This window comes from Tamandua tetradactyla, chromosome 2 (genome assembly GCF_023851605.1).
Source record: "Tamandua tetradactyla isolate mTamTet1 chromosome 2, mTamTet1.pri, whole genome shotgun sequence".
Lineage (NCBI taxonomy): Eukaryota > Metazoa > Chordata > Mammalia > Pilosa > Myrmecophagidae > Tamandua > Tamandua tetradactyla.
In genome coordinates, this window is record NC_135328.1 from 223,567,918 (window position 1) to 223,590,499 (window position 22,582).

The 22,582-nt window shown below is 57.6% G+C and overlaps 3 protein-coding genes across 12 annotated transcripts; 1 reads left to right on the forward strand and 2 right to left on the reverse strand.

Annotated features, from left to right (window-relative positions):
• Positions 1-267: 267 nt before the first annotated feature.
• CPTP (ceramide-1-phosphate transfer protein) lies at positions 268-3,985 on the reverse strand. Of its 5 annotated transcripts, XM_077151622.1 has the most exons (4): positions 3,776-3,833; positions 3,169-3,437; positions 1,843-1,977; positions 268-1,639 (listed from the first exon to the last, which is right to left on the reverse strand). In XM_077151622.1, the coding sequence occupies exons 3-4, from the start codon at positions 1,962-1,964 to the stop codon at positions 1,117-1,119; spliced, it is 645 nt and encodes a 214-aa protein (XP_077007737.1). In that variant the 5' UTR covers positions 1,965-1,977; positions 3,169-3,437; positions 3,776-3,833; the 3' UTR covers positions 268-1,116. The 5 variants fall into 5 exon arrangements, with proteins under 5 accessions (XP_077007737.1, XP_077007735.1, XP_077007739.1 ...); XM_077151620.1 differs by lacking the exons at positions 3,169-3,437; positions 3,776-3,833 and adding an exon at positions 3,938-3,985; XM_077151624.1 differs by lacking the exon at positions 3,169-3,437 and having other exon boundaries at positions 3,776-3,851.
• Positions 3,986-4,095: 110 nt separating this feature from the next.
• On the forward strand, positions 4,096-19,704 carry INTS11 (integrator complex subunit 11). Of its 4 annotated transcripts, none has more exons than XM_077151613.1 (17): positions 4,096-4,318; positions 6,405-6,502; positions 7,099-7,172; positions 7,788-8,016; positions 15,858-15,956; positions 16,041-16,075; positions 16,374-16,542; positions 16,952-17,016; positions 17,383-17,572; positions 17,869-17,952; positions 18,250-18,336; positions 18,429-18,591; positions 18,684-18,791; positions 18,907-18,968; positions 19,043-19,185; positions 19,297-19,426; positions 19,510-19,704. In XM_077151613.1, the coding sequence occupies exons 1-17, from the start codon at positions 4,291-4,293 to the stop codon at positions 19,573-19,575; spliced, it is 1,830 nt and encodes a 609-aa protein (XP_077007728.1). In that variant the 5' UTR covers positions 4,096-4,290; the 3' UTR covers positions 19,576-19,704. The 4 variants fall into 4 exon arrangements, with proteins under 4 accessions (XP_077007728.1, XP_077007727.1, XP_077007729.1 ...); XM_077151612.1 differs by having other exon boundaries at positions 4,097-4,318; positions 18,250-18,339; XM_077151614.1 differs by having other exon boundaries at positions 4,098-4,318; positions 16,404-16,542; positions 18,250-18,339.
• On the reverse strand, positions 11,803-22,098 carry PUSL1 (pseudouridine synthase like 1). 3 transcript variants are annotated; one of them, XM_077151618.1, is made up of 8 exons: positions 21,999-22,098; positions 21,660-21,717; positions 21,372-21,559; positions 21,121-21,270; positions 20,866-21,036; positions 20,251-20,305; positions 20,005-20,167; positions 15,394-19,930 (listed from the first exon to the last, which is right to left on the reverse strand). In XM_077151618.1, the coding sequence occupies exons 1-8, from the start codon at positions 22,055-22,057 to the stop codon at positions 19,893-19,895; spliced, it is 882 nt and encodes a 293-aa protein (XP_077007733.1). In that variant the 5' UTR covers positions 22,058-22,098; the 3' UTR covers positions 15,394-19,892. The 3 variants fall into 3 exon arrangements, with proteins under 3 accessions (XP_077007734.1, XP_077007733.1, XP_077007732.1); XM_077151619.1 differs by lacking the exons at positions 15,394-19,930; positions 20,005-20,167 and adding an exon at positions 11,803-11,955; XM_077151617.1 differs by having other exon boundaries at positions 15,394-20,167.
• Between the last annotated feature and the right edge of the window lie 484 nt (positions 22,099-22,582).

Below are 22,582 nucleotides of genomic sequence, written 5' to 3' on the forward strand. Positions count from 1 at the left end.
GTTGAGGCCAATCCTGTCCCCGGGGCAGGCACACAATGGGGCTTGTGTCCTTGCGGCTCCTATGGCTAAAAGGCCACCAGCTGACTCTCCTCACGGAGGCCCTGCCCTCGGCAAGCCTGTGGCAGAGCGTCCCCAGCCCCTTGTGACCACCAGCCTGCCCTGGGCTCAGGCGCCCACCACACCAGCCTGGCACCCCCCTCCTTGGGGGTTGGGCACCTGCCTGGTGCATTCGAGCACATGCGATGTCCACATTCTGCGTGTACAGTGTTGCAGAGCACGAACTGGCTGAGTGTTTGTTTATTGTCTTGGAAAAGCCATTGCATACAATCCCCTGGGGTGGAGCTCAAAGGACTCCTGGGCACGGGAACTGGTAGGAAAGGCCAGGGCCACAGTGCTGGGAGAGGCTGCCTGTCTGCTGGGCAGCGGGTCCATGTGTGACCATGAGGAGAGAGGCCTGGGCCTGGGAGAAGGGCACACTACAGCTAGAGGTGGCCTGTAGGGGGGTGGGTGTGTCTACAGTACTCTTGAGGGCCACACGGCCCACCCCAGGGCTCCGGGGGCCTCCGTCTGGGGGCTCAGCTCCCGGCATCGCCATGAAGATGTGGGTTTCAGGCGTGCTCAACACACATAGCCCCTGCCGGGCCCCGCCTGGGGTTGGGGTGTCAGGCTGGCAGGGGTCCCAGGATCAGGGGAGGTGGAGTCTCTGAGCCCTGGGATGTGTGACTTGTTGCCATCTCAACAGCCACACCTCCCAGCAGGCACCCCTTGGGCTTCTGTGGCGGACAGCCATCTTGCTCCCCCCTTCACTTTCTGCCCCACATTGGGGCCTGAACAGCTGTGACTGTTTGGTGGGCATGAGGACGTGGGTAAGAGGCTCTCAGGAAACAAGAATGACTTGTTCTTGCCTGCAGGGACAGGCATGGGGTCTGATGCAGCACCTGCTTCTCCCAGGTAGGCTATGTGGGCCCCCCTGGCGTGCACTAGGGGTGACCAGCTCTGGGAGCTTTCCATGGGTGACACTGTTACTCCTGCTCTTGTGGGGTGGCAGCCCTGGGCTGACCAAGCCCTGCCCTGCAGCAGGGGACGCCTACAGCCCCAGCTGGCTCTGCCCGACCCCTAGGGGAGGTCCAGCAGTGCATGCTCAGCATAGAGCTTCTGGGAGATGTCGTAGACGTGCTCAATGAAGGGCAGGGCCTCGCCCAGCATCTCCACAGCCTGCTCCGGGGATCCCACGTTCATGGCCTCCAGGAAGACCTTGCGAGTAGGCAGGGCGCAGAAGGCCACGGTAACAGCGCGGCGGATGATCCAGGGGTGGTAGGCAGCCAGTGAGGCATTGTAGGAGTCAGTGCACAGCGCGGCGGTCCGGGCATCCTCGGGGCTGGTACGCAGCCCCTCCAGGAAGAGCTGCAGCCAGCGCAGGGCACGGTGCAGCCGCAGGACGGTGCGGCAGCCAGAGTCAGGGTGGTGGGAGCGCCGCTGCAGGTCCACCAGCTGGTGGCTCACCTCGTAGGCCACCATGGACTGCAGGCTGGCGTAGTGTTCGCCCTGCGGGCCCCCGCGGAGCCGTTCCATGATCTGTAGCTTTGTCACCACATCCTTGGAGATGAAGGAGAAGATGGTGCCCAGGCTGTTCAGAAACCTGCATGAGGTGAGCATGGGCTGTGTCGCAGGTACTGCAAAGCCTCCTGGGGGCAGGAGCAGCTTTGCCCAGACCGCTGGGCCCTAGGACCCATCAGTGAGCTGTTCCCCCAAAAGCTGTGCCCCTTGCACAGATCCCGCCCCTCTCCAGGACAGGAGACGAGGGAGGCGCTGTCAGCGTCCCCACAGAGACCCAGCACACACCTGACCAGGCCCCTCCAGCAGGTGATGTAGTGGTCCATGAGGACCTCCTCTTCCTCACTGAGGCACTGCTTGAAATTGACCAGAACGACTTTCAAATTAAAGTCTGTCTCCAGATCACCCATTTTCCACTCAGAGCTGAAACACAAGGGCCATGCTGGTCATTTCACTGGGAACCAGCTCATTCAGCATTTGTTTTGTTTTGTTTCCTTTTTCTTTTTGGTGGGGAGAGGCTGGAAAGGCCCAGCTGCAATCATGCCCTACCCACCAGAGGCTCGGGGACGGCACTGCCTCCTCTTGCAATGACGTCCCTCCCAGGGCTGGCCGCCTCCCACACCCCTGCCTCAGCCACCTCTATTGGACACTCTTGGCACTTGCCCAGCCACTTGCCTTGTGGCCTTTGTACCTGCCGTGTCTGTGCCCACACCCTGGCTCTGTCCTGCCACCCTGGCAGCTCAAACATCACCTTCTCAGAGAGGCTGTCCCTGGCCACCTCTCAGGCCCACAAAACCACTCTGCTGTGTCACTTGCAGCCTGGAATGCTCACCAATGTCTTCCTGTGTATGTGTTCATCGGTCACTGGACTTGTCGCTAGAGTGTGTGTGTGCTTTTACTAGTACGAGAAACAATCACTGGGTCCCTGCCAAAGCCAGGCATGTGCTAGAGACTTGCGATGCATCGTGAGTGAGTGAGGCAGGCGTCAGGCTGTCAGGGTGAGAGTGAGTGACACGTCCGGGAGGTTCCCAGGTGACAAAGCTTATGGGACAGGGAGCAGTTGGGAAGCAGCTGGGCCGGCCTTGCTCCCCCCTCCCTCACTGTTGCAGCCCAATGCCAAAGCAGTGGTTGCAGTATTTCTGTTTATGGGACGAATGGACAAAAGGACAGACACCAATCTTTTCACTCTTGCACCAAAGGTGCCCCCATGCCAGAGGCCTCCAGCTGAGACTGTGCTCTGGATTCTGTGCATTAGCATGCCGCTCCACAGATGTCCTCACATTGAGTGGGCACCGCCTGAGTGTCTGCACGGAGGGGTGGCACTCATGGACCCCATGACTCAGCTCATGCCCAGGACTGACTTGGCCGTGGGCCCTGGTCACCCTACCTGTGGGATCCTGGTGCAGGAAAACGCAGCCTAAGGTGTGGTGAGAGCCCCAGCCAGAAACAGGACACCTAGTTCCTGTTCAGTCCCCAAATTGGTGGACTGGTGGCTCTCTGGCCCAAGACTTGGCTGTTTCATCTCTGGGGAAAATGGGGCCAGTGTGCCCTTCTCTGCCCGCTGCCCAGGCAGCTAAGAGTATGTGGTGGGGCAGGCTCCAAAAATGAGCTTGCCTAGTCTTCAGGTGCGGGGGAAGGCCATGCTGGGTCTCAGGAAGATGGCCTGGGGAAACTTCTCGCAAGCCCTTCTCCCCTCCAGGGCCTCAGTTCTCTGTCCACTGAGCAGTTCTTGAGGCTCCTGGGGCTACCTTCCTGGTCACCAAGCATCCTGCCGATCCGATCCGGCCTTCCTGCCCAGAATCCGAACCAGCAGCCACCACGGGGCCACCAGAGAACCTTCCAGAGCTGCCGTCGGTGTTGTGGAACAGCAGGGAGGACAGTGCCTGTGTAGGTGGGGCGGCTGCCAGGCCCGGAAGGGGTCTACAGGGGCACCGCTCAGGTCCCCCAAGGTCAAGGCTTGGGGGAAGGCGACCCGCGTACCCGAGTCCTGGGGCCGACGGGGGGCAGGCCCTGGCCCCACACGCCCGAGGCCTGGCAGGAGACCGGGGCACCGAGCGCGCCAGGGCCAGAGGGTGGGAGCGGGGCGGGGCCCAGCAGCCAGAGGCCCCGTCTAAGGAGCCCAGCGAGTCTCCCCGAGCCGGTGGGAAGCGGGTTCTGGGCGGCCCCTGCTACAGCCCGGGGTCCAGGGATGGGGGGAGGCTTGGGGCGGGTGGGGGCTGACCTGGGCCACAGCGCAGGCCGCCCTGGAGGCCGGGTCCTCGGCTCCCGCCCCACCCCAGGGCCCGCGAGGATGCTCCTCCCTGGTTGCCGCCCTCAAGCCCGCGACCGCGCGACCTCCGGAGCCGCGCGACGGGTTCGGTTCGGCCGGGCCGAATCCGCTCACCTCCGCTCCGCGCCGCCGCCGCCGCCGCCGCCGCCGCCACCGCCCCGCGCCGCCCCGCGCCGCTCCCTCGCCCTTGCCGCCCCTGATTGGCTGCGGGCCGCCCAATCAGAAGACGCGCCTGCACGCATTTCCGGTGAGGGGACCGGAAACGAGCGCCGTCGGGATTGCGTGTGCGCAGAGTGTCGCCGAGTCGGAAGGCGCGCGGCCGGGGGTCGCGGGGTCCGGTACGCGGCCGCGGGGTCTCCTAGGCGCCGGGCGGGCGGAGCTCACACTCTCCACGGGAGCTGAGGCCTCGCCCCGGCCTCCCTGTCCCCTCGGCCCCTTCCCAGCCGAGCCGCGCGGCGCCGGAGTTGATGCCGGAGATTAGGGTAACCCCCTTGGGTAAGTTCGAGCTCGGCGCCCCGAGGCTGATCCGCGGGGGCATGACCTAGGGACGGCTGCGGCCCAGTCTGGGCTGGCGCCTGCAACCCCTGACTCCCGAGCGTGCTCCGAGGACCGCCTGCGGTCAGCCTGGCGGGGAGGAGTGTGGCGCGGGCTGCCGTGGGGGGGAGCGGCGGGCTCCTGGCCTAATCGCGTGATGCCGCGGGGGTCAAGTCCTCGCCCCGTGCCCACTTTCCTGGCAGTGAGGTGGTTGGGAGTACTCTGTCAGGTTGGCGCTGAGGCGAGATGTTACCGCAGCGCCTGGCGTGAAGTCGGTGCTCAGGAGACGCTACCTGCACCCTCCTGGGTAGCGATGGGGAAACCAGTGACAGAGTGTCCCTGAGACGTGTCGCAGTGTAGACAGGCCTCCTCGCCATGTCCGTCCATCAGTGTGTTTACGTCCTTTTGCACAAAGACTGGCTCTCAGTTCACCTCTTTCCTCACGGGCCTTTGTGCACTCCTCCGCATCGTGGCTCTCCCTTGCCACCATGCTTGGAGGGTCTTCCCAGAGGATTTCTGTATTGTGGGACCAGAGCATCAGCGCCTCACTCCCACCCAGGCTCCGTCCGCCCCCTGTTCTGCTGCTTCTCGTTCATACGTCCATCGCCTGCCTCCTTGCTTGAGGACGCGGTCCGCTTGCGGACCACGTTGTTTCTCATGTGTTCAGCCAAGCTCTGCGAAGCAGAAAGCTGGTCTTGCTCTACTTGTAGTGTGCCCTTGGGCAGACCCTGTCACCTCTCTGATGTTCATATTCTCATCTGGAAGGACTAGTGACACTTCTCCCTTCCACAAATGTATGCTGAAGTCCTCAAGTCAGGCCTGGTTTAAAGGCTGGAGAAGACAGATGAGTCTCCTGCCCTCATGGTGGTTCAGTGGGCTTGAAAACAGAGCCTGAGCCCCCAACTGGTGCAGCAGGCACCTCATCTGGCTCCCAGGTGCAGCAGGCCAGTGAGCTCTTGGCTGACATCATCTGCTGTTGTCCCATGGGGCCAAAGCTCCTCAAGGACCAGCTGTGTCCACTCAGCTCTGGGCTTTTGCAGGAGCTGAGCACCTGTTGGGTTACATGCACGGGGCAGGTGGTCGGTGAGGTTGGTCAGGTGCCAGCAGAAGGAGGCCTTACAATTCTGCAGCTTTTTCACCCGCGTCAGGCTGGGGGTCTGGCCTTGCTGAGGCCCCACAGGCCTCAGAGCGGCTGATGACCACATGGGGGTATTGCTGAATTTGAACCTAGCGAAAGGTTTCAGGGGCTGGGGCATCTGGGCAGAGCTTCCCAGAGGTCAGGAGTGGGGGTGGGACCCTGTGAGGGAGAACAGCAGGGGGGCCCATGTTGCCCACGGCTGGGGCAGGGCGTATGTGCCGCAGCTGGGTAAGGTCACCAGAGTTGGTCACCCCTAGAGCTGAAGGCATGAGACGGCCTCTGCAGAGGTCCCCTGTGGGGTACCCAGACCACTGCCCGCCTTGGGGCAGGCCCTGGGGTCAGGGCTGTTGGCATGCAGTGCAGTGAGGGCTCAGGCGTGAGCCAACGTTGGGGAGAGGTACGGCCCCTCGCAGCTTCATCTTGTCTCTGTTGAATGCTGGGCGCCAGCATCCAGCGTCCACGTTACTCAGCCACTGGCCTTCAAGGATGCAGGTCAGTGCAGAGGTGGTCTGCGTCCTGTGGTGAAGGGCTTGCACACCTGACCCCAGGTGGTAATGGCAGTGCCAGGCCCGCATCTGAGCTCTGCCCGCTCCGCATCTTGCCTGGTGGCTCTGACGCCTGCTTAGCAAACTGCGGGCTTGCTGTCTGCGTGGAGGTCCCTGCGCCTCGCCTCCCGTGAGCAAGGCCGCCGCGTAATGGGGCCATGCAGGCGGCTCCTGAGTGTCAGTGAGCTGTCCTGTGCTGTCCAGGCCCTTCATTGGGCTTCACAGTCTGCTCTCAGCTGCCGAGCACTCCATGGGGTCCGGGAGGCAGCGGGACAGGTGGGCTGGGCCTGGGCAGTGCCACACTTGCGGACTGGTGTGAGCAGAGGGTGGGTGACGGGCTTCTTACTGTGTTCTCCCTGAGCAGGGGCTGGCCAGGATGTGGGTCGCAGCTGCATCCTGGTGTCCATCGCAGGCAAGAACATCATGCTGGACTGTGGGATGCACATGGGTTTCAACGACGATGTGAGTCTGCAGTGCCTGAGAATCATGCCTCTGCCCATTGTCTGCCCCCATTGCGGCAGGCATCCAGGCCTCAGAGCCTGCCACCTGAGTCTGACCTGGGGACTCTGACACTGAGTGGGTGGCAACAAGCGGGCATCTGCCCTCCCTGCTGGTCTGTGGCCATTGCTCTCCTGGGCAGCCCCATGTCATGTGGCAGGTGGGCCCGGCTGAGGGGGCTACCAGCATGCCCTTGGTGTGGGGGCTCAGGTGACCCCAGGTTGGTTCCGGCTGTGGTTTTAAAGCGATGATTAACCTGGCACAGCTACTGGTCAGCATGGTTGCCTAGTCACTCCCAGCCACCAGCTTCACCACTTCCTCTTGGGCTCTCTGAGGCCTTGCATGGTCAACGAGGCCAAGTGCAATCGCCCGGGGACATCTGTTAAGGCCAGGAGGGGTTTGATGGCAAGCTCGGGGGCCAGGGCAATGGGTCAGTTCGGGAGTGGGGTGCTGGGTCCAAGCTCAGGCTGCCTACTGGGGCCTTGAATCTGCATCCTGTTGCCCAGAGACCCAGAGGCCAGCCCACTCCCCTTGACCTTTTCTCTTGGGCTTTTCTTCAGAGGCGCTTCCCTGATTTTTCTTACATCACCCAGAACGGCCGGCTGACCGACTTCCTCGACTGCGTGATTATCAGGTGAGGAGGCCCAGGTGGGGCAGTGCCGTGTGTCACAGTGCCTGCGTCTTGCCGCCTGCCCTGACACACAGGCCCTCCTTGCTGGCCTGTCCCAGCAGTCAGAGGGCTCCTGTGGCACTGACTCAAGTCCCAGCTGGCCATGGTTCCATCCTAGCGAGGCCTGTGCCCCCAGCTAGACTCCTAAGGGGTCTCAGGCACTCATCTCCGACTCAGTTCCTTCCTGGACAGCTGAACGGGCCCCTGGCCCACCACAGAGCACTTGCAGACCCTGCTGTCCTTGAGCACCCCATCAGCCCAGCAGCTCTCCTCCTGCTGTGCCAGGCTTCGTAGCCACTCTGTGCCCTGTGGAGCTTACTACTATCTCGTGCATGTCTTAATGCAGTTTCGCTAAAAGATTGGATTTTAAATTCCAGGGAGGTAGAGCTTTGGTTCGCTTTGCTCCTTTTGAGGCCTGGTACTTAGAGCAGTGTCGGATGCACAGTAGGCCCTCAGTGACGGACAGGTGGACAGATGGCATGATGCAGGCACCCAGAGCTGGTGCGGGGTGGCTGGGGGAGAGGCAGGACTTGGGGGTCAGACTGGGCAGTCCTGGCTGAGCATGCTGTGTCCCCACAGCCACTTCCACCTGGACCACTGTGGGGCACTCCCCTACCTCAGTGAGATGGTGGGCTATGACGGGCCCATCTACATGACCCACCCCACGCAGGCCATCTGCCCCATCCTGCTGGAGGACTACCGCAAGCTTGCTGTGGACAGGAAGGGCGAGGCCAACTTCTTCACCTCCCAGATGGTCAAGGACTGCATGAAGAAGGTGGTGGCTGTGCACCTCCATCAGACGGTCCAGGTCAGGGCCAGGGCGGGAGGGCACAGCGCAGCCTCCTCGCTGCCTGCTCTGCTCGGACTCCAGAAATGGTTTCCCGCATTATCCTGGGCATCCAGACGGTCCAGGTCAGGGCCAGGGCGGGAGGGCACAGCATGGCCTCACTGCCTGCCCTGCTCGGACTCCAGAAATGGTTTCCCGCATTATCCTGGGCATCCAGATGGTCCAGGTCAGGGCCAGGGCGGGAGGGCACGGCGCAGCCTCCTCGCTGCTTGCTCTGCTCGGACTCCAGAAATGGTTTCCCATGTTATCCTGGGCATCCAGAGGCCTGGATCAGCCCTCCCCGGGCTCACCTGCTCTTTGGTCCAGCTCTGGGGGCCACTGGGGGCACAGTGAGTGAGCACCCAGGGTCCCAGTCCAGACTCTGCATGGTGAGGGACTGCCTGCCAGGCTCTGTGCCCTAGCAGCCTGGAAACGGCCAGCAAAGGAGAGGCTGGAGCCACTCTGGGAGGGATGCTGGTGCCTGCTGAGTGGCCTGGGGTCAGGGGCCTGCTGGGCAGCCGGGGAGCACAAGGTGTGCCAGGTGTGCCAGCCGGGAGAGGGGGTCGAGGGCAGGCAGCAGGAAGGGCACCAGTTCTCACCCGCAACACTTGGTCTTACTGCAGGACGTCACGTGCAGGTCAGGAGAGAGCAGAGGATTTTAGGCAGCCAAGTGGCCGATCACTTCTGGTGACGTTTCCCACAACCGTTGTGGATCTTTTCTCCTTATAGGCTATGGATTTTGCTTTATGTGTTTGAAACTATACTGGGTGCTTGCACAGTTTGGATTGCTTGGTCCTTCCAGTTGAATCTTTTGTCAATACGAAGTGTGTCTTTTTATCTTTGGTAATATTTTTTGCCTTTTATTACTATTGTTTTTTTTGCACTGGTGTTTGCAGGGTATATCACTTTACATCTTTTTACCTTTAACCTTATTGTATAGTGTTTTAGATGTGACTTTTTTTTTAGTTTGTTTTTTAATTTATTTTTAATTTTTTTAAATATAACAGCAAACACAAAAATTCTTAACATATGATCATTCCATTCTACATAGATAATCAGTAATTCACAGTATCATCACATAGTTGTATATTCATCATCATGATCATTTCTTAGAACGTTTGTATCAATTCAGAAAAAGAAATAAAAAGAAAACAGAAAAAAATCCATACATGCCATACCCCTCGCCCCTTTCATTGATCACTAGTGTTTCAATCTACTAAATTTATTTTAACATTTGCTCCCCCTATTATTTATTTTTATCCTATATGTTTTACTCGTCTGTTGACAAGGTAGATAAAAGGAGCATCAGACACAAGGTTTTCACAATCACACAGTCACATTGTGAAAGCTATATCCTTGTACAATCATCTTCAAGAAACATGGCTACTGGAACACAGCTCTACATTTTCAGGCAGTTCCCTCCAGCCTCTCCACTACATCTTGACTAACAAGGTGATATCCACTTAATGTGTAAGAATAACCTCCAGGATAACTTCTCAACTCTGTTTAGAATCCCTCAGCCATTGACACTTTATTTTGTCTCATTTTGATCTCCCCCCTTTTGGCTGAGGAAGTTTTCTCAATCCCTTGATGCTGAGTCTCAGCTCACTCTAGGATCTCTGTCCCACCTTGCCAGGAAGGTCCACACCCCTGGGAGTCATGTCCCACGTAGACAGGGGGAGGGTGGTGAGTTTGCTTGTCGTGTTGGCTGAGAGAGAGAGGCCAATATGTGACTTTCTTAAGTAGCATATAGTTGTTTAAAAAAAAGAAGCCTGATAATCTGCCTTTCAGGTAGCGTATTTAGACTACATGTAATGCTGTACTGATAAATTTGGGTTTAGATGTACCACTTTACTGTTTGCTTCTTCTTGGTCTTGCTGGTTCCATTTTTTCCTTGCATGTCCTTGGATTGTTTTTTGTTCCGTTTCTTCCTTTTTTCAAGAGTATAATTACATACTCTATTTTACAGTTCTTTTAGTGGTAGAGATGACAAAATCTGATCTCTCCTGGAACTTTTACTTTTTTTCTGGACAAAACAAGGATCTTAGAATGGTTGAAATCCTGGCTGACCAGCTGCTGTTGCCATGGTTTTTAAGTCCCTCCGTGCCTTTTAACCCAGCGAGACCCATTGCTGATGCTCGGTGTCAGCGTTTGCTTGGTGACCCCTCTGATCTTGCCTCTCAGGCCCTCCTCATCACGTCATGTGGGCGGCAGCTGTCTCGTGCTTACTGACGGTGGGGTCTCTCAGTTATTGTTTGCCTGCAGTTGCATTTATTTCACCCTCATCCCCCACCCCCATCATTGCCTTCATCACTTGGCTTCGCAGGCTAAAGTGCATAAAGACGAAGAAGGAAATGTATACACAGGAAAAGGACGTTTTCCTTGTAAGCCTTAGAAAGGGCCAAGGCGCGCAGGTGGCTGTCCCTGGAAGGACTGCGTCTCAGTGGGTGCTGAGCTGACAGTTATTTTCCTTCAGTGCTTTGAATATATGATGCAGTCTGCAGGTTTGAAAGGAATCTTTTTTCTTGGGCTGCTTATAAGATCTCGCCTTGTCTTTGGTTTTCAGCATTTGATAGACCTATGTGTATTTTTCCTTCTTATTTAACCGGCTTGGAGTTTGAGACCTCTTGAATCTGTGGCTTTTGTCTTTCATCAGGTTCCTTCAGTGTTGCTTTTTCACCTTCTCTTTTCTCCTCCAGGGGCTGCAGATATCTGAGGGCCAGACCTTTCCACTCGACACTCATCTGTTACTCTCCTTTGCTCTTTTCCATCCTTTTGTCTTTTTGTGCTTTGTGTTGAATAATTCCTTCTGATGTATATTTTTCTTCCTTAATGCTTTTTTGATTATGTATATAGTCATCCATGCAACTTTTTTTTTAACCTTTTTTATTGTACAGTATAACATATATGCAAGGCAAAGGAAGAAAAAAGCAGTAATTTTCAAAGCACTCTTCAAGAAATAGTTACAGGACAGATCCCTGAGTCTGTCATGGGCCACCATATGATCCTCTCAGATTTTTCCTTCTAGCTGCTCCAGAACATTGGAGGCTAGAAGGAATAGATATTTTTTTATCATCACAATCGAATTTTTTTTTCTTTTTTGTGAAAAATAACATATACAAAAAAGCAATAAATTTCAAAACACAGCATAATAATTAGTTGTAGAACATATTTCAGAGTTTGGTATGGGTTATAGTTCCAAATACTAGGTTTTTACTTCTAGCTGCTCTTAGGTACTGGAGACTAAAAGAAATATCAGTAGAATTAATCAACACTCATACTCTTCTGTTAAACCCGACCTCTGTATAATCCCACCATCACCTTTGATCCTTCTCCCACTCCTTAGGGATATTTGGGCTATGCCCATTCTAACTTTTTCATATTGGAAGGGGCTGTTGTTAATATGGGGTAGGGGGATGGAACTAGTTGGTTTTTCCGAAGAGGCTGGCCCTCTGGGTTTAGGACTTTTCTGTCGTAGGAGCCGCATGGAGGTTGTAGGTTTCAGGAAAGTAATTATAATGCATGGAATGTGTATAGACTCTCAGATAAAGTCCTAGGAATTCTTTAGGGCCGACAGGAATGGTTTTCCTTGGGGTTTGGCTAACCCTGATGATTAGCAATGTCTAGCTGAAGCTATCAAAAGAGCAGCCTCCAGAGTAGCCTCTTGACTCTATTTGAACTCTCTCAGCCACTGATACCTTATTTGTTACAAATCTTTTCCCCCTTTTGGTCAGGATGGAATTGTTGATCTCATGGTGCCAGGTCTGGATTCAACCCTGGGAGTCATCTCCCATGTCGCCAGGGAGACTTTCACCCCTGGATGTCATGTCCCACATAGGGGGGAGGGCAGTGATTTCACTTGCAGAGTTGGGCTTAGAGGGAGGCCACATCTGAGCAGTAAACGAGGTTCTCCAGAAAGTCCTATGGATTAAAAAATATATTTCTATTTAGTAACATACATATAGACCGAAATTTCCCCTTTTAATCACATTCAGATGTGATTAAAGTTATTTCAGTACTGTTACCTCCATTCACAGCGTGGTGCTCCTGTCACCACTCTCCATTGGTGAAACTTTTCCATCATCCCAACTCGAGACTGCACAGTTGGCGCATAACCCTTCTAGGGCACAGTCAGATTTGGTTTGCCAGTACTTCGTTGAGGGTTTTTTCATCTATATTCATAAGAAATATTGGTCTGTAATTTTCTTCTCTTAGACTGGCTTTATCTGACTTTGCTGTCAAGGTAATGCCTCACCGAATGAGTTGGGATGAGCCCTTCCTCTTGTGTGCTTTGATTTACCATTGAGGTTTTTGGTAATAATTGAGAAGGGTGGATTTACATGTGCCGTTTAGCTATTTGTTCTGTGTGTCTTGTATGTTTTTTGTTCCCCAATTACTCTATTACTGAGATTTTTTTTGTAGTGTACAATATTGATTTCCTTCTTCTTCCCTTTTCTCCCTGTTTTTTAGTTATTTCCTTAGTAGTTAACCTTTGTGATGTGTTTTGGTTTGCTAAAGCTGCCAAAATACAATATACCAGAAATAGATTTGTTTTTACAATGGGGATTTATTAACTTACAATTTGCAGTTCTCAGGCCATGAAAATGTCCCAGTTAAGGATCAGCCAGAGGATCCCTGGGCTCTGAAGAACGGCTGCTGGCATCGATCACCTCTTTTATAGGGAGAGGCCCATGGCCGGCATCTGCTGGTCCTTTGCTCCTGGGTTTCACCATGGAGGCCAGAGGACATGGGATGGCATATTTAAGGTCCTTAGTGGCTTCCTGTGTGGGTCCTCTCTGAGTTTCTCCAGCTGGGGTTTCTCTCTTAGCTCTCTTAGCTTTTTCTACCTTCTGTCCTCTCATACAATGCTTCAGTAAAAGGATTAAGACCCACCTTGCACTGGCTGCATCACATCTCAGTCGAAATAAGCTAACCTAGAGGTCCTGCCCACAGCAGGTCTGACCCCTCAGGAGTGGATTAAAATATAACACGGCCTTTTCTGGGGTACAGAACAGCCTCATGGCAGCACAGACGGCAGCTAACCTCCTAAACTAATAACCAGGTCAGTTAGTACCAACCAAGTTTCCGTTGTATATAGACTCTCCACTCCTATTTATTGCCTTCCCTCCCCCTTTATATTATTGTCAGCTCAGCTTACATCTTTATTCATTGCATGTCCCTTGACATAGATTTAAAATGTTCTTTTAAATAACCTGTGATAACATCACCTGCTAAGCCATGATACAGGGTTGTATATTTACCTCTGTAGCTACCTTTACCCACATTCTTTCTTTCTTCTTTTGACTTCAAGTTACTGTCTAGTGATCTTTATTTCAGCCTGAAGGGACTCCCTTTAGCATTTCTTGTAGGGCAGGTCTTCTGTTATTAATGACTTCCAGCTCTTGTTTAGCTGTAAATATCTGAATTTATCCTTGTTTTTCTCTCTTTGATTTTTGAAAGACAATTTTGCCAGATGGAGAATTCTCGGTTGCTGTTTTTTTCTCTAAGGACCTTAAATATGCCATCCCATGTCCTCTGGCCTCCATGGTTTCTGGTGAGAAATCCCCTGGTCATCTGTCAGGGATCCCTTGATGTGACCAATCACTTCTCTCTTGCTGTTTCCAAAGTCCTCTCTTTGTCTTTGGATTTTGACAGTTTCACTGTAACGGGTCTCAGTGTAGATCTCTCAAAGTCTGTCCTGCTTGGAGTTCTCTGAACTTCCTAGATGTGTAGATTCCTGTCTTTCTCGAGATGCAGGATGTTTTGGGCTATTATTTCTTCGTGTACTTGTTTTGCCCTTTCATTTCCTCCTGGGATTCCAGCAATATGTATGTTGGCTCACTGCATGTGTCCCACAGTCCTTCAGGCTTGTTTGCTTTCCTTCATTCTTTCTGCTCCTCACACATCAGATGATTCCTGTTGTCCTGTCTTTGAGTGCACTGATCCTTTCCTCTGCCTGCTCACAGCTGCTGCTGAATCTCCCTGTTCTAGTTTGCTAGCTGCTGGAGTGCAATATACCAGAAATGGAATGGCTTTTAAAAAGGGGAATTTAATAAGTTGCTAGTTTACAGTTCTAAGGCTGAGAAATTGTCCCAGTTTAAACAAGTCTATAGAAATGTCCAATCAAAGGCATCCAGGGAAAGATAGATACCTTGGTTCAAGAAGGCCAATGAAGTTCAGGGTTTCTCTCAGCTGGAAGGGCACATGGCAAACACAGTCAGGGTTTTTCTCTCAGCTGGAAGGACATGTGGCAAATATGGCATCATCTGTTAGCTTCCTCTCCTGGCTTCCTGTGTCATGAAGCTCCCCAGGAGGCATTTTCCTTCTTCATCTCCAAAGGTCGCTGGTTGGTAGACTCTGCTTCTTGTGGCTATGTCATTCTGCTCTGCTGTCTCCAAATCTCCCATTCTCCAAAACGTTTCCTCTTTTATAGGATTCCAGTATACCAATCAAGACCCACCCAAATGGGTGGAGACACTGAGTCACCTAATCCAGTTTAACAACCACTTTTGACTAAATCACATCTCCAGGGAGATGATCTGATTACAGTTTCAAACATACAGTATTGAATTGGGATTATTCTACCATTATGAAATGGGATTTTGATTAAAACATGGCTTTTCTAGGGGGCATACTTCCTTTCAAACCAGCACACGGCCTAATAATTTTCTCGTTTCACTTAGTGTATTTTGCAGCTCTAAAATTTCTGTTGGTTCCTTTTTATAATTTTCCACTTCTTATCTTTCTTTTGTTTTCATATATAGATTTCTTACTTCATTAGGCATTAGTTAAGCAGTTGATTTAAAGTTGCAGTGTATGAGGTGCTCAGGGATGATTTCTGGCAATTTTTTTTTTTTTTTTTTTTTTTGCGTGGGCAGGCACCGGGAATCAAACCCAGGTCTCTGGCATGGCAGTCGAGCTCTGTGCCACTGAGCCACTATGTCCTGGTCCTGGCAAATTCTCTTTTTCTTTTGAACGTGCCAGTTTCATTTTTGTCTGAGAGTTTTGTTACTTGTTGAGAAGTGGATATTCTGAATTTTACATTTTAAGTGGAAATCTAGTTAGTGTCCCACACTCTGCAATTGCTTGAATTGAATTTTTGTTGCCATTTTGTTTTTTCTTTGTTGTCATTGAGGGCTGGAGGCATCTTGTTTGTGACTGACAGTGGCTGTCCTCTGAGCCTCTGTTCCGGGGACAGGAAGTAGCTGATGCGAAGCATTGGTCAGCGATCGGACCACCCCCCTGACCTGTTGCCCGGGGCCTTGCAGGCAACCTGGCGCCGGGCTGCGTCGCCACTGCTGCAGCCACGTGGCTGGGGGGGGGGTGCTGCAGGGAGGGTGCCACGTGGCTGGCGGGGGGATGCTGCAGGGAGGGGGCACCGCGGTGTTTACCCGCAGTTGCCCCGCCCTTCCCTGGCTGCCGCAGTGTCCGCAGGAGGGTCAGGCAGCTCTGCTGCTTCTGTGGTGGTTTTGGTGCAGGCTTGGGTCCCTGGAGCTTCCTGCTGTCTCCTCCCTTGTATTTCTTCATCGGTCTGTCTCTTTATTCTATTAGTCCTGGCCACGCTGAGGTCCACTCACTCAGCCTTGGACTATTTCTTCTGTCCCTCATTTCTCGTTCTTCTTTCATGTTGCGCCATCTGTTGGATCCTGGATGCCGTGACTGGGTCTGGACACCATGGGTGAAACACTGGACAGCGCTAGGCTTGGAGTGGTCCTGTGTGGACTTGGCCTCCACAGCCATCTGCTACCCCCTGCCGTGCTCCCCAGCATGCTGCCCAGTATGACCCCGCGGGTCCCATGCTCCCTCCCTCCCTTCTTCTGCAGGTGGATGATGAGCTGGAAATCAAGGCCTATTACGCAGGCCACGTGCTGGGGGCAGCTATGTTCCAGATCAGAGTGGGCTCCGAGTCTGTGGTGTACACGGTCAGTGGTGGCTGGGGCGTGGGAGGGGCTGGCTGGGCCTCCCGGGGAGCTGGGGGCAGCCTCCTCATGCCTTCCTCCTTCCAGGGCGATTACAACATGACCCCGGACCGACACCTGGGGTAAGGGGCCCATGGGCTTGTGCACCCCGGGCATCTCCCTGGAGCCTGGTCACCCGTGACTTCACAGCGCCAGGCTCACGTCTGAGCATCTGGATGTGCCATGGTCACTGTGCGGTCTGCGTAGGGTGCAGTCCCCTTGGGCTGGGTGGCAGGAGGGCAGCAGGCCCGGGCCAGGCTCCGTCTCTCCTGCTCCTCCTCACCCTGGGCAGCACCTTGACCCACTGGGCTTTCACCCCACAGAGGCCACTGCTGGCCACGGGCCCCTCGCTGTTGCACTCCCTCCTGTGGCACCTTGCAGGTCAGCCCTAGCCTGTCCCCCTCTGTCCAGAGCTGCCTGGATCGACAAGTGCCGCCCCAACCTGCTCATCACAGAGTCCACCTACGCCACCACCATCCGCGACTCCAAGCGCTGCCGCGAGAGGGATTTCCTGAAGAAGGTCCACGAGGCTGTGGAGCGTGGTGGCAAGGTATGGGGGTGCATAGGGGGTTCCAGGACATGCCCCAGCCCAGCCCCCTGACCCCCTCCTCCTGTGTCGTCCAGGGCCTGCAGACTGCTGCTCCTTGGCAGGGGTAGGGGCAGTCTCCATCTCGGGAAGACCGCCTCCCTGAGAGGACCTTCCCTCTTGTGGGTACCTTGGCCCTTGAGGCTCAGATGTCCCCATGGTCCACTGTGTCTGGGTTATGGCTAAATGTAGCGGGGGTGGTGGGAGCCCCATGGGGTCTACATGGGCCACCTGGGCCCAGGGGCCCTGGCCCCGCCCTCTGGGTCAATGTGTTAACCCTGCCATAGGTCAGCTGGTGGGGTCCTCCTGAGTGCTGGGTGTGGCCCGAAGGCCAGGACCCCCCACCCCAAGTGACCCTGCATGCTGTCCCCAGGTGCTGATTCCTGTGTTTGCACTTGGCCGCGCCCAGGAGCTCTGCATCCTGCTGGAGACCTTCTGGTAAGGGTGCCCAGGACCTGTCTGGATGGGGGTGCCCCTGCACGCAGCAAAAAGGGGTGGCCTGAGTGCAGGGCGGCTGCACTGTGCATGTGACCCCTGGCTTGGAGGCCTGGGACTTTCTGTAGCACCAGTGTCTCCTGCCCAGTGCCAGGGGTGTGCCCCTCACAGTAGGCTGTGGGGCACAGCGGCCAGGGTTGGTCTCTGCCTTCTACCCTGAGGCATGTGGGGAGGGAGGAGGGGCTGTGGCCACTAACCAGGCTTGGGGGGGGCCACTGTGCTGACAGTGGGGTGGGTGAGGCCTCTGGGCTGACCTGGGGGGTGCAGAGGGGCCGAGGCCTCTGTGCTGACTGGGCTGTCACTGCCCAGGGAGCGAATGGACCTGAAGGCCCCCATCTACTTCTCCACGGGCCTGACCGAGAAAGCAAATCACTACTACAAGCTGTTCATCACCTGGACCAACCAGAAGATCCGGAAGACGTTTGTCCAGAGGAACATGTTCGAGTTCAAGCACATCAAGGCCTTCGACCGAGCATTTGCTGACAACCCTGGGCCCATGGTGAGGCCCTGCCTGTGGGAGCTGAGCCCACCCCACCTCGGCCCGGAGGAGACAGGAGGGCAGCACACGTGGCCAGGATGTGGGGCTGTGGGGTCAGGCAGCCCTGCACGCCCAGGCCTGCTGCAGGGGGTGCACGCCATGTGGGGGCTCCAGCCTGAGCCAGGGGTCTCTTGGGTAGCAGGAAAACAGGGACAAGTCCACGGGGCAGAAGTGGGTCAGGGCGGCCCAAGGTTTCGGTGGTTCCCCTGCATGTGTGTTCACTCATCCTCTGGCTGACCCCCACGTCTACCCCATAGGTTGTGTTTGCTACACCAGGGATGCTGCACGCTGGCCAGTCCCTGCAGATTTTCCGGAAGTGGGCAGGGAATGAGAAGAACATGGTAGGGGTGTGGGCACCAGAGCTGGGAGGCTGCGCAGAGGCGGGGTAAAGCCTGGCACAGCTGGCCATCCTGCCCACCCTCACGCTGCCACCTCTGGGCCTTGATGGGATAGTGCCCTGGGATTAGCCGACTCCTGAGCTCGGCCGGGGTGGCACCAGGGCGCTGCTGGGAGGCAAAGGGTCCTCCACCAGGGGCTCAGGTCAGGCACGGGCTGGACATTCCAGGAGGCTCTAGCTGTGCCCAGGCCAGGAGGTGCAGGCCGCAGATGGTCCCCACTCCACCCGCCTTTCCTCGCAGGTCATCATGCCGGGCTATTGTGTGCAGGGCACTGTGGGCCACAAGATCCTGAGCGGGCAGCGCAAGCTGGAAATGGAGGGGCGGCAGGTGGTGAGGCCTCCTCCTGGGTGGCGGTAGATGAGTGGGCGGGCAGGGCACCCAGTCCTGGCATGCCAGTGACCATTTGTGCCATGCTGCAGCTAGAGGTGAAGATGCAGGTGGAGTACATGTCCTTCAGCGCCCATGCCGACGCCAAGGGCATCATGCAGCTGGCCCGGCAGGCAGAGCCCGACAACGTGCTGCTGGTGCATGGCGAGGCCAAGAAGATGGAGTTCCTCAAGCAGAAGATGGAGCAGGAGCTCCGTAGGCATCTGGGTGGGGTCTGGGGGCTCCGTGGGTTTGTCCTGGGGGGCTGCTGGGCCAGGACTAAAGCCCTTCTGCCCCCCCCCCCCCAGGGGTGAGCTGCTTCATGCCGGCCAACGGTGAGACGGTGACGCTGCCCACGAGCCCCAGCATCCCCGTGGGCATCTCGCTGGGGCTGCTGAAGCGGGAGATGGCACAGGGTAGGCGGGGCAGCAGGCTGGGAGTGACAGTCAGTGGTTGGGGGTGAGCTGGGTCCGGGCACAGGCGTGGTATAGTGGGCATGCAGCCACCCACAGGAAGGCCTGTTCCCTGCAGGGCTGCTTCCCGATGCCAAGAGGCCGCGGCTCCTGCACGGCACCCTGGTCATGAAGGACAGTGTGAGTGGGGGTCTCGGGAATGGCAGGGCCGGGGGCTGCCTGCTTCCATGTGTCCTGACCATGCCACCCCGCAGACTTTCCGGCTGGTGTCCTCGGAGCAGGCGCTCAAAGAGCTGGGCCTGGCAGAGCACCAGCTGCGCTTCACCTGCCGCGTGCACCTGCACGACGCACGCAAGGAGCAGGAGACCGTGATGCGGGTGTACAGCCACCTGAAGAGGTGCGTGCCAGCGGCATCCTCACTGCACCCCGTGCTCAGGGTGGAGGGATTGGGGTCTCACCTCCCCCGTGGTGCTCCTGGGCAGGGTCTCACTCTGCAACTCTCTGGCAGTATCCTGAAGGACCGCTGCGTGCAGCACCTCCCGGACGGCTCGGTGACCGTAGAGTCCGTCCTGGTGCAGACCACCACTCCCTCAGAGGACCCCAGCACCAAGGTGCTGCTGGTCTCCTGGACCTACCAGGTGAGGCGCAGGGCTGCAGGCTGTCCAGGCGGTGGGACCGTGGTGGGGGGCGGGGCTCAGTCCCTCTGCCTGCCCCACTGCAGGATGAAGAGTTGGGGAGCTACCTCACATCACTGCTCAAGAAGGGGCTCCCCCAGGCCCCCAGCTGACACATGGCCATGGGCTCAGGCCTGCCGCGCCCCATGGTGGGAGCCGCTGGGTGCACCACACACTCTTGCCCTGACCAGGCCCCGCCTGAGCAACCACCTTGTTCTGGAGCAATAAACAGAGTCTACAACACCTTATTCCTTTTACTTATCCTCACAGGTCTCCACAAGATGGGGTGGGGGCGGCCCAGTGAAAGTAGGGGCAAAGCCCACCCTGGGGACGCCAGGGGGCTGCAGCCAGCCAGGGTGCTGGGGCTTCCAGTAAGTGCAGGGACCCCCACATGCACAGAGGCAGCAGGTGGGCGCCGGGCCCCTCAGGATCACCTGGGGCTGCTTGTGGCCAGCCCCACAGGGTGCCCTGTGGGCAGACACAGGGTCAGTGTGGGGATAGGTGCTTTTGTACTCTGTGGCCCGCGGGAGGGCAGCTCTTACCAAGGTCCCCATACAGCACCGACTTCAGGAACAAGCCGTGGGCGGGGGCCACCTGCTGTTGGTATTTGCCAAGGGGGTCACGGCTCTCCAGAATCGCCTTCACCTGGGTGGGCGCCAGGGCCCCCAGCCCCACAGCCACCAGCACGGCTGTCATCCTCCGTACCTATGACCCCAAAGCTGAGTCTGCCACAGATGCCTGGTCCCTACTCTACCCCCACCTCCCCTCAGGGTCAGACCAGGACTTACCTGTCTGTACAGGAAGGACTGGCTCTCGAATTCCAGGCTCCAGAACTGCACTTTCCTAGGGACACAGGAACCTGCCTGGGCCAGCTGCAGCCTCTGCACCCACAGCCGCAGACAAGCCAGGCAGGGCAGGGGGCTCAAGTGAGCCCGGGCTAGAGCCCACCCTGCCTTCCCCTCCCAGTGCAGGAAGGAAATGACAGAACTCCAGGGGGTAGAAGACGGTGTTAGAGGTGTCTCGCACCCTGCAAAGCCCCTCCTCTTAGGAAGGATCCCACGTGGGGAGGTGCTATGGAAAAAAGGCCAGCTCCTACAACTGTCTAGATTCCCCTGGACAAGTGGGGGCAGCTGGAACCATCCCCTGCCAGGCTGGCCTGGAAAGACCCTCCCCCTGCAGCAGCTTCTCAGCAGCTGTCAAAAGGCACCCCAAAGCTCTGGGTGGGGCAGAGGACTCAGAGAAAGACTGCTTCTCTGCTCTCAACTGTCCAGGCCTGATGGCTAAGTGGACACCTAACTGTGTCCAGGGAGCCCTGACCTCCTGCGCCTAAGCCTCTGGCACCCCACCCCCCTCCAGAACCCACCCGGGGTGAGGGCTGAAGCTAAATCTAGTCTCTCCCTCACCTGCTCTCCTCGGGGAGCACAAAAGGGCTGGTGGGGCTGGGGGACACGGAGACCTGGCGTAGCGTGCGCACGGGGCTCCCGCTTGGGCTGCCTGCCGACTGAAAAGCGCTGAAGTCATGTGTGCCCAGAAGATGCCCTGCGGCCTCCTGCATGGCAGTCACGTCCAGGCTGCTGTGGGGCGGTCGGGTCAGCAGGAAGGAGGCCAGCAGGTGGACCTGCCTCCCCAGCCCCGCACTGGCTGCAACCCACACTCACTCCGATCGCAGCACCCAGCACAGGTTTCGTTCAAACAAGGACAGCTGGCCTGGCCGGGGGCAGCCAGTAGCCAGGCGGTATAGGTAGGTCCTGGACGTGGCTGCGAAGCGGGCATGGAAATCGTCCGGCACGCGGAAGGCCTGCACCACCCTGTGGGAGGACAGTCAGGATCCACAGAAGGTCGCACCACCCCCACGGCCGCCGGCCAGTGTGCCCTGAAAAAGCCTCCCGGCCTGCAGGCCGCAGCTCACCGGATGGCTGGGTGCCGCAGGTGGGTGTTGAGGGCCTCCGCCAGGACCTCGGCGGAGAAGGGCGGCAGGCCGTTGCGGCGCTGGACATCCAGGTGCGCCGCGTTGCTCAGGGCATGGACTCCAGCGTCCGTGCGGCTGGAGATGGTGAACTTGACCGGCTCGACCGAATTCAACCGCTCCGCGGCCTCCTGCAGGGGTAGAACCGCTGGGGCCCGGGCGAGCAGCTCGGGACCGAAGCCGGAGGCCAAGGAGCGGGGCGGGAGGCTGTCCCCGGCCGGCAGGGCTCACCTCTAGGAAGTTCTGGACGCCCACGGCGCGCTGGGCGCCCCTGACGGCAGCGACCCCGCTGCGGACAGAGGCGGGTGAGGGTCACGCGGGGCGGCGGCCGCCTTGGCCCGGACACCTAGGCCAAGGCCCTGCCCGGCCGGCGCCGCCCCGCACTCGGACGCCCGACCAAGCTGTTTCCTTCACCCAGAGTTTGGGATCCCGCTTGGGGGAAGGGACCTCCGCCCGCACCCACGCGCGAGGGTGGCGCGGGTCCTAAACTCCCTGCCTACGCCCTCCCCACGGGGCGGGGCTGCCCTCCGAGTCGCGCTCCAGCCCGGGTTGCGGGGCCGCGCAGCGTACTTGAACTCCGTGCCCAGGTACTGAAAAAACACGAGGTAGCGCGCACGCGCCGAGCCCATGGCCCCGCCAGGAGCCGGGCCGAACCACCGCGCGCGGACGCGACCCGGCCGCACGTGGGGTCCTGCGCGCGTGCGTCCTGGTGTCCGCCCCGCCCCCGCTGCGCCTGCGCCCTGGCGCCCGCCCCGCCCCTGCTGCCGCCTCGCCCTCCCCGCGGCACGCCCAGGGCAGGGCCCGGCTCGGGGAGCGGGTGCAAAGTGAGCGCCGGCTGCGGAGCGGTGGGCCGGGCTGGGGCCGCGGACGCGCGGCAGCCGCACGGCGGGGCCGACAGTCCCAGGAGACGTCGCAGCCCGCTCCCACACTCGCTCAGCCCCTGCCCGCCGCGTTCTGGCAGCCGCCCCCCAGGCGGGGTCCCTGCGAGCGCCCCGAGTTCCACCAGGCGAGCGGGCCGGCCCGCAGGTGGCCGCAGCCGGGCCTTCGCGACGCTCCCCGGCGCTGACAGCGGGCGGCGCGCGGGCGCGGAGTTTGGAGACGCTCCCCGGCGCTGACAGGCGGGGCGGGGCGGCCTCATCCCGGGCGGGCGGGGC

Coding starts and splice junctions, on each gene's coding strand:
- PUSL1 (XM_077151617.1), bottom strand. CDS start 22,057: ATGGGCTCGGCGCGTGCGCGCTACCTCGTGTTTTTTCAGTACCTGGGC. Junction 21,718..21,998: donor TACCTGGGCACGGAGTTCAA/GTACGCTGCGCG, acceptor CTCTGTCCGCAG/CGGGGTCGCTGCCGTCAGGG. Junction 21,560..21,659: donor GCGTCCAGAACTTCCTAGAG/GTGAGCCCTGCC, acceptor CTACCCCTGCAG/GAGGCCGCGGAGCGGTTGAA.
- INTS11 (XM_077151612.1), top strand. CDS start 4,291: ATGCCGGAGATTAGGGTAACCCCCTTGG. Junction 4,319..6,404: donor GATTAGGGTAACCCCCTTGG/GTAAGTTCGAGC, acceptor CTCCCTGAGCAG/GGGCTGGCCAGGATGTGGGT. Junction 7,173..7,787: donor CTCGACTGCGTGATTATCAG/GTGAGGAGGCCC, acceptor GTGTCCCCACAG/CCACTTCCACCTGGACCACT.
- CPTP (XM_077151620.1), bottom strand. CDS start 1,964: ATGGGTGATCTGGAGACAGACTTTAATTTGAAAGTCGTTCTGGTCAAT. Junction 1,640..1,842: donor TGCTGGAGGGGCCTGGTCAG/GTGTGTGCTGGG, acceptor CACCTCATGCAG/GTTTCTGAACAGCCTGGGCA.